At 36.6% G+C, this 10,065-nt stretch overlaps 1 protein-coding gene across 1 annotated transcript; it reads left to right on the top strand.

Moving 5' to 3' along the window:
- The first annotated feature begins 3,907 nt into the window (after positions 1 to 3,907).
- Positions 3,908 to 5,704, top strand: LOC103462788 (kallikrein-14-like). Its single transcript, XM_008405783.2, has 6 exons — positions 3,908 to 4,009; positions 4,222 to 4,411; positions 4,494 to 4,679; positions 4,973 to 5,034; positions 5,136 to 5,263; positions 5,355 to 5,704. The coding sequence occupies exons 1-6, from the start codon at positions 3,976 to 3,978 to the stop codon at positions 5,502 to 5,504; spliced, it is 750 nt and encodes a 249-aa protein (XP_008404005.1). The 5' UTR covers positions 3,908 to 3,975; the 3' UTR covers positions 5,505 to 5,704.
- The last annotated feature ends 4,361 nt before the right edge of the window (positions 5,705 to 10,065 follow it).

Here is a 10,065-nt window from a genome sequence, read left to right as displayed (position 1 = left end):
GGGGATTCAGAGCAAACCAGAACCAGAATATCTGAGGGGTCTAGACGATTGGTACAGCAGCAGCAGATCTTTAATGTATTGTGGTGCTAAACCGTTCAGCGATTTATAAACTAACAACAGTATTTTAAAGTCTATTCTCTGAGCTACAGGGAGCCAGCGTAGGGACTTTAAAACTGGTGTTATGTGCTCTATCTTCCGGGTTTTAGTGAGAACACGAGCAGCAGCATTCTGGATCAGCTGCAGCTGTTTGATTGATTTATTAGTCAGACCTGTGAAGACGCTGTTTCAGTAATGAATGCGGTTAAAGATAAACGCATGGATGAGTTTCTCTAGATGGTGCTGAGACATCAGTCCTCTAATCCTGGAGATGTTCTTCAGGTGATAGAAGGCCGACTTTGTGACTGTCTTAATGTGGCTATGAAGGTTCAGGTCAGAGTCTATCACTACTCCCAGGATTCGGGCCTGATCGCTGATTTTTAGTTGTAAAAATCAGCGATCGCTCCTTTTTAGGTCCAAAGATAATAACTTCAGTTTTGTTTCTGTTCAGCTGGAGAAAGTCAATCAATCAAATTTTATTTGATTGATTGACATGTAATGACATGTAATGTCACATGTAATTCTGCAGTAGTGATTTGTCTAGATTGTTCTTTTTTATCAGTGGTTTGATAACTGCTGTTTTCAAAGCCTGGGGGAAAACACCTGAAGAGAGCGATGAGTTTACTATTTGGATCAGATCCTTAGCAATGACAGGCAAGACTTTCTTAAAGAAAAGTGTAGGTAGGACATCCAGACAGCAGGAACCGGAGCTTAAATGACTAATAATTTTTTCTAGGGTTTTATAATTAAGTAGTTGAAATTGGGTCATTTTTCCTGCATTTGTTTTGTTTGGGCACAGCATTAGTACTGTCTTAGGAGTGGATGTGCAGATTAATTCTCTTATCTTTTGAATCTTCTCTAAAAAGAAACTGGAAAACTTGTTGCAGGCCACATCAGATTAAAGTTCAGGTGGCAAAGTCATCGGAGGATTTGTGAGCCTGTCAACAGTAGCAAATAAAGCTTGAGCATTGTTAATGTTTTTGTTTATGACATCTGCAAAGAAAGCCTCTCTTTCATGTTTTAGTGTTGTGTGATAGTTACGTAGTCTTTGCTTGTAGATGTCATAATAAACATGCAGTTGAGCTTTATGTCATTTCCGTTCGGCCCTACTGCAGAGTTGTCTTGCAGATTGAACTGTTTGTGGATTTCTCCATGGAGATTTCTTCCTACCAGTCACAACCTTCACTTTAATGCGGGCAATGTAATCAATGACATCTAAAAGTTTGCACTGAAAATCATCTACCAACTTATCTTTGTCATTATAGCTTACGGGCGAGGAAGAAGAGTAGATTTGATTAAATGTTTCTGCTGTGTTTTCTGTGAAAATACGTTTTGTGATAGTAGCTTTTTGTACAAGTGGGTTAACGGATAAAGAACTGTCAAAGATAACAGCAAAGTGATCCGACAGGGCCACATCAGTTACAGAGACATTGGAAATATTCACACCCTTACTGATAACCAGGTTCTGTGTGTGTCCCTGAGTGTGTGTTGCTTGTTTGACATGTTGTGTTAAACCAAAACTCTCTAATATATTGAAGGGCTTTTTTGCCCCTCGGTTGTGGTGATTTCAACATGAATGTTGAAATCACCAACAATTATTAAACAATCATAATCAATGCATATGAGAGATAGAAGCTCATTGAAGTCGGTAAAGAAATTTTCCACATATGTTGGGGTTTTGTATAGAGTTAGTGTCAAAGTTCGTTTGTGGCCTTTTACCTCAATTCCAAGATATTCAAAATACATAAAATTACCCAATGAGATTTTGCTACAGTTCATGGTATTTTTAAATATTGAAGCCACACCTCCTCCTTTTTTGTGTTTTCTATTCTCACTTAAAAAATTGTAGTTAGAAGGCGCTGATTCAATTAGTACGATTGGTTCATTATTTTCATTCATGTTTTATTTCTGTCAGAAATAAAACATCAATATTATGCTCGGTGATGAAATCATTAATTAATAGAGCTTTAGCACAGAGAGATCTCGTATTTAAAAGAGCCAGTTTAAGTGACTTGGAGGCTGAAAGCTCTTCAGTCTGAGGTTCCTTTAGACAGGGGATCAGTCTGAGGTTTGAATTAAGACCACTGCTTTTTGTATTTCTGTTTTTTGTAACTTTTCTTGTAGTGATCCGGACAGGTAATGTACTGCTATGCAATGTCGGGGGGCCAGACACATTCTGGTGGAAGACGGTTGCAAAGATAATATCTGGACCCCGGTCTCAGACATCAGAAACGCAGAGTGCTGGATCCTCAGGGAGGTTAGAGGCAGGTGGCTTAGATGAAGTGAGGTCTGCTATGTTAGAGGAACGGAGAGTCGTGCCGAGGTGAAACTGTTGATCCATACCATCCTGCTGGGAGGAGGAGTCCGTCTGTTTTCCTCTCTGACCCGGATCCCCCACCAGCATCTTCAGGCGGTTCAGGTGCAGCCCGACTCTCTTTAGTGATTGACTTCCTGGGAAACTCTGATCTTCTGAGTGAGTGTAGGAGCAGAGAGGGAGGAGGGAAGAAGGAGGGGAACCAATCATTCTGTTCCTAGTTGATGTCTTATCACTTTGTTTTGGGACACTTTGCTCTTGATAAGCGGAGGCTTCCATCTTAGTCAGACATCCTTGAGCCTGTTCTTCTGAAGCGATGGTCACATTGTTGTTCTTGTTGATAAAATGAAAAATATTTGCAGTTAGCAGTCTTATTCCATGTTTGCTAAGATTACCTCCTCTTCTCCCAAAGAGGTGAAAGCGCTGCTAGTAGGTCCAGAAGTTATTGATGAAGGTCACTAAGCTGGCAGAGCAGGTTTGTCACCATGTCATCAGTCTGCTCTCTGGTTTTTGGATTAATCATTAAATCATCATTTACATCATGTCTACCTGGGCCTGCCAGCGTCTTTCTCACCACCACCGATTTTGCTAACAAAATGTGTCACTTTGACCCTAAGTGTTGCTGTACAGCCACGTGTTCACAATTGCATCAAAGCTATCAAGAAAAACTGTAAAAGCAAAATATCATGGGTGATGAAAGAGGTCTGTGTTTTTTATAAAAAGAATCACATCGTTTAAAAGTTTACCATAGTTTTCCTTTAAATGTGTTTTAAAATCAGAATTGTTTTCATTTAAGCGGGTGAATTTCTGAGTTTTAATTCTTAGTTGTAATTTTGCATTTACAAAAAATGCAAATGCTCTTCACCACCCAGCACTGTAATATTATTCTTTTTCAAAATAAAAGAAGCAAACCATTTTTGTATATAAAGAGGTTAATTTTCACACCTCATCAATAAACAAAATGATTTATTTACTTTCAGGAGCAAAGGCAGATGTGAATTCTTGTAGGTTTTTCTTTAAAAAATCATCAACCTGAAAACAAGGACGATTCGCTCTTTCTTCAGAAAATCTGTTTCATTCCATTAAGTTTACAATCAAGTTTTCCTTGGAGCAAAACTCACTGCAAGCGTGTTCACTACAAAAACAGAAAATTTACCAATTATTTTTAGTCTATTTTCTAGTGCAAGTCTCTCAGTTCACCTCAGATAAAGCTCAACTATTTTACAAGTAACTACAGTAGAATGTATGAGCTGCTTATTTTTAGTCAAATCCTTAATATTGATGAAAAAGTTATTTCATTTGCTGATTTAAGTTATGAGAGGGGGAAATGTTTTATTAGTGAAATCTGTCAATGGAACAAGAACTTTTTTCAAGTGTTTGAGAACGACGAGATGTTAAAGATCCTCTATATGTTGATGACAGCACAGATCAGTGTCTGACCTGTGATTGGACAGATCAGTGTCTGTCTTGTGATTGGTGGCTTTCTTTCCAGCAGGAAGTTGTGAACAGAGTTTAAAAGCTGCTGCAGGACTGCAGACATTCACAGCAAGCTGGACGGACCAGCAATGTACTTGCTGAAGGTTCTGCTGCTGGGGCTGGGTGAGTCGGAAACACTGGAGACATTTCCACTGGTTCCAGAGAGGCTGCTGCTCTCGGTGACTCTCAGACTTCCCTCTGATTCTGTTTCAGAATGAAACTTCTTTGCATATAAACTGTGATGCTTTTTAATCTTTAACTGTTTATCCTCTTTCTGTTCCTGCAGCCATTTTTGCACCTGATTTCTGAGTAAAGTCCTCCTTTTTCTTCTTCAGGTGTTTCAGTAAACTCAGGTGTTTCTCTGCAGAAGAGAATCATTGGAGGTCGAAACTGTGAAAACACAGAGCGTCTTTTTCATGTTCGGCTGGAGAGCAGCAGGTCTAGTAATGAAAGGATCCGCTGTGGAGGATCTCTGATCGACCCTGAGTGGATCCTGACTGCAGCTCACTGCTGGAAGCCAGGATGGTAGGAAAGAGACATGAAGACAATTTTATCTGCAGATGATCAGGTTTTCTGTCTTTTAATTATGATCTAACTTTTTCTGCAGGATTAATGAAGCAATGTTAGAAGTTCATCCACAGACTGCTAGGCAGCAGAGTCAAGTAATCCGAGACAGACCTGTGATTTATACTCGCAGTCGCAGAGACCATGACATTGCGTTGGTGAAGCTTCATACACCAGTATCAGGTGTCCCTCTTGCTCGGCTATCAGACTGCAGATATCGTCTTAAAGTGTAAATCTTTCTCTGATCATAACATAACTTCAGGTTTTCTATCCTGCTCCTCCAATCCTGCTGCCTCTGCTTCAGCACACCTGAGTCAGGTAATCAGGCCACCAGCAGAACCAGAACCCATTTAGCTCAGGTGTGTTGGACTAGAGACACATGTCACTGAGGACTGGAGGTGGACACTCCTGTGTCAGTGGATAAAGTCCTTCATGGATTTATTTTCTGTTCTTTCATTGTTCTTTGCAGTTAATTTTCTTTGTTATCTTGTATTTTTACATTTTCTTCTTATTGTTTTTTAGAGGCGATACTGTTCATCTGGCAGGAGAGGGAGAAACAACAGCTGGCCCCAATAATCAGCGATGTGAGAGAAATATTGAAGTTATGAGAATAAAATCTTTGTTTCTGTCTCTAAAGAGAAGTTTGAGTGAAGAACATGTTTATGATTCTCTTGTTTCTCTACAGTGCCTATTATTCCTCCTATTCCAGCAAATCTTCAGTGTGTCGACATGAATGTTGTTGCCGTTTCCCTCTTCATAGTGCCATATGGGCATGTATTCCGTGCTGAAGCACCGAACAAGGATATATGCTATGTAAGTTTGTTTTTTCCCAATATCGCTCTACAGCAATTAGAAGACTTTTCTGTTTTACAACATAACTATATTGATATAAATTTTTCTACAGGCCGACACTGGTGGAGCAGCGATATACAATGGCAAGATTTATGGTGTGATTGCTCTTAGTGGAGAATTAGCATATCAGAGTCCAGCTACAATCATGGATGTGTGTAAATACAAGGACTGGATTAAAAGAACAATTAGGCGTGGAAAATAAACTATTGTGGAATAAAATTCTCATAAAATTTCCTCACATATAATTTTATAATTGCATCTTCATCAGTTTGATCCACATGTCTGTAGAATTAGAATAAATGAAGTTTTGTTTTTTTCTCACCTGATCTTCACCTCCCTAATGGAGCTTTCTCTTCACCTAAGAAATGAAAAATAAATTAATAAATGCATGAAAAAGAAACATTTCCTGACTGATTGTCTTTACATTCATGGTTCAGTTTGTTCAGTTGATATTTTCCCTGAACTGAGTCTAAAAACATGAGTTTTAAATCACATGAAGAGGAGAAACAGAAGTAATTTATTTATTCAGTTTTTGTCTTTATTTTACATCAGAAATGAATATGCAGCATCTAAACTTTGCAGCTCTGGAGTTACTATTCCTGATTTAGTTCTAGAGAACTTTAAACGCCAACACAACCAAAGAGTTGTGCACAAAAATAATGAAACAGAAGTCACATAATGCAACTATTGACAAATAATAAAATCTTAATGTAAAAATAATAGAAAAAACATCACATTTTTAATAAAGATACAAAGAAATAAGTTTAAAAATTAAAAACATTTTAAAAGTCAGAGTTTGGAATGACAGAAGTTTTAAGGAAACATTTAAAAACAGGTAAAACTAATTAATGGTATCTTCTAGTTGCCCCAAATTCAACATGAAAATTATTGAAAATGTTTGTCTTTTGCAGTTAAAGTTTCATTGTGGATTTATAATATATATACTTTTCTTTCTATAAGGAAACATAAAGCTATAAAAAGGGATTATCTTAAAAACATTAACATAAAAATGGCTTGTAAAATAAGGGAGGAAGTGCTAAGATATTTATTTACTTTCACTGTTGAAGTTAAAATTTGAATTACATGTTTATTGTGTAAAACATTTCAGAAATTACAATTTGGTTTTTAAAAAATTAACATGGCAGTAGTTATCTGTTAATTTTATAGTAACATCTGATAAATGTTATGTGTTAGTTTTGCTAAAATATGTCATTAATACGTTATTATGTTTTCAATGATAACGTTTACATAAATTTAAACAGAAAAGAAGGTTTGCATCATCAAATATGATGGCCTTATTAAATAATTATCCAAATAATGGTATTAATTAACAAGTTTTACTTATTTCTAATGAACCAAGAATATTAATGCTGTTATTAAATGATACAAACTTTTTCAAGAGTAGTGATTTTTGTTGTTCGTTTTATTCTTCATACTTCGCAGCAGTGACGTGCGGCAGGCCCGTGCAGAGACCACTAAAGGGTCAGGTGCTAAAAAAAAAGGGCACATCTAACCGCATTCTAGGACAGAATATTAAAGCCTCTCAGCTTTCAGAGTTTAATAAACAATGATAAATTACAAAAATGTGACATATACACAAACATCTCTATATAGAGCATAACACTGTACCTATATGTAAGATATTTTATTAGTAATATTTTTTTCAGGTCTACTTTGTTATTTGTTCAGGAAATCAGAGCTGCATCAAACTTTAACCTGGAACTGCAGAAAAAAGAAAAAAATATTAGCAAAACTTGAATTGTTAACGCATGTCACCATGAGAAAGGCCTACTGAGTTTTGCTTAAAAAAAACTTTTTTAAACATTTAAATCACATTCGTCTCATGAAGTGTATTTTTTTTGCGAAGCAAACTTATTTTGCATGTCAGAAATCTTTTCTTAATATTCTAAGTTTTTGTTGGAGTCAAAGTTTTGCTTGTGATTCGCACATGACGTCTTGAGCAGGGCCTAAAATCACAACAAAAGATTTCTGATGTGTGCATATAAAAGTTTATATTTGGCAAATAACTTTTTAAGTTCACAAGACAAAAATAAGTTATTTAATTTAAAAAAGTTTTTTAAACAAAACAATGTTTTTTAAACAAGAAATCATTACAATTCCAAAAGTTTTGATTACAATTTTATTTTACTTAGTTAGTTTTACTTGGTTAGTTGTTTTTTTTTCATTGAATAATTGGGAAACAATTTTAACTTCATACTCTGTGAACCAGACACTAAACTTAAAGTCTGGTTTGAGTTTTTTCCCCTTCATTAATGACACACTTTTACTACATTCATTATATCTATCATGGTAATTCAGGGTGAGTTATTTTTAATTCTAAATGAATATCCTTGTTGGACTATTATTTAAGCCTTAAAGATACATTTACCTAATGCTGTAATAAATGAAATGTACATTATGTAGCAAAGGAAATTAGAAGATTGGACATATATTCATTATGGAGATGATCGGTTTTGGACAGGCGATGTCCCCTTATTGCATAAGCGATACTGAAGAATAACTGATATCATTAAAAATACAGGGAAGAAGCTTTTTAGTTATCTTGCTTTGCTAGCAAAGTTGTTAGCTAGCAGCTAGCTAATAGCACTCCAACAACAGCCTAATGTCTGTATGATAAAAATACTGAATCGGTAGATAACAACAGTTTTTCCTCACCTGGCTGTCCTCCCGCTCAGTAGTTCTTCAGAGAAAGGCAGACGCAGAGGCCTGTCAGTGTCTTAAATTGCGACTCCGTGCTGAAGCAGAAACGATGCTTCAACGTTTTCTGTCATCTGAGAAGTAGCAAGTCTACTCCACTTTATTCACCAAAAACGTTTTTTTTTAATTCACCAAAAACTGTTCTGTAATCTGGAACGTTCGCTATGTTGAGCTCCAGTTAGCCACCTTATCTCACTGCGCGAGAGGCAACTGCGTCATGCGTCACCGGCAAAAGGTCGAAGGTAACAAGGTGACCGGAGGGCTTATTATGTTGTACAAAGAATAATAAAAATAATTTTAGTACATGTTATGTGTCAGAAGAGGGCTTAGAAAATAATAAAACAAAAAAAATAAAATAAAAATAAAAATTGACCAAAAGGGCACTTTGGGCAAGGAGCAAAAAGGGCAGGTGCTCAAGCACCCCAGCCCCCCTCTGCATGTGCCTGACGTGGGGTGAGGTTCATGGCTGGTGAGGCTCTGACTTAATCATAATCATATTTACAAATGTAAATACCTGGCATGTTACTGTTTACATATGGAAATTATACAAATGCGCACAATGAAAAAACACTTCTTTAACATGCCATCCATGGCTGCGCTGCCACAGTAGAACAATTCTGTACAGACAAGAGTAGGCACGTGCAGAGGGGAGCCTGAGGGGGCATGAGCCCCTGCTGCTTTTATCCTTGATGCCCGTTTTCATTTTGGAATGAATATGTGTAATGTAAACATTTAAATATAAATAAAAAATGTGGCCACTTCTGCTAAATTTTTGTGGATTGTATTTTGTACCATTTAGTTTTCTTCTTTGGGTAGTTAGAATATATATAAGTTAGTTTAGAACCAAAATGTATAATTAATTTTTATATTTGGAATTGTGTAGATTACATTGTTAATTGTTAGACCCTCCCATTAATTTGAGTAATTAAGTACACAACGGTTGAAGGTCTATTGTTTGGTAAATGTCTGGTGTGTTGCTAGGTAACAGGAACAAAGGTTTTTACATATTACATTGTGTAAAAGTGTTGAGCATAAACAAACTGTTTTCACCATTGACTTTAAGATGCATGTTGTCAGGAACAAAGAACACATACAGACAGGGGCACAACTACACAGTATTCAGGTGGATGCGAAAACATAAATCGGTGCCAACCCCCAAGGAAGGTACGTCAGGGTGAAGGAGCATAGAAAACATACGCTCCGGAGGAGCTGGAAGAAGTGGCTGGGGAGAGGGAAGTCTGGGCCTCCCTTCTGAAGCTGCTGCCCCCGTGACCCGACCCCGGATAAGTGGCAGAAAATGGATGGATGGATGGATGGCATACTTTAGGCACCTAAAAGTATGCCTTTTAGGTGCCTTGATAAGCTTTTACTATTTTTGTTACAATTGCAAAGAATAAAAAAATTATAATCCTGATGTAATGTTGTTTAACAAAGTACCCAATCCATTTTTAGATTTATGACGCAAGATCTATAAGTCAACGGATTTAGCTCCAGTTCACACTCCAGACCAGATGGTGGTGGTATTGCACACTTTCATATATATATATATATATATATATATATATATATATTATTGTAAAAAAAGATATAAAAGAGGAAGGAACTGGAAAGGGTAAGGGGAGTTCAGTAACACTGGTTAATTTATTAAGTAAACATCAATCACAGGATATAATACTAGCAATTTGAAAGTTACAAAAGTAGCTGAAAGGATTTAGTATGTGTGCGAGCAGGGCCGTGTAGAGACTACTAAAAGGGCAGGTGCTCAACAACAAAAAAATGGGCACATCTAACCGCATTCTAGGAGAATATTAACAAAGCCACTCAGCTTTCAGAGTTTAATAAACAATGATAAATTACAAAATTGTGAGATAGACAACCAAAGCTAAGGAAAATCTCTATATAGAGCATACAACTATGCATATGTAAGATATTTTATTAAAAATATAAACAAGGGCACAATGCAATTGTTTAGTGTACTGTAATCTATAAAACAGAGCTGCCTGTTTGCTACACTTGCAGTGGAGATGAAGATGGTCCATTCAGGA

Source organism: Poecilia reticulata, chromosome 3, assembly GCF_904066995.2.
Source record: "Poecilia reticulata chromosome 3, P_reticulata-male-v2, whole genome shotgun sequence".
Taxonomy (NCBI): Eukaryota; Metazoa; Chordata; class Actinopteri; order Cyprinodontiformes; family Poeciliidae; genus Poecilia; species Poecilia reticulata.
The sequence above is the reverse complement of the archived record's forward strand: the minus strand, read 5'-3'. Positions and strand labels throughout refer to the sequence as shown.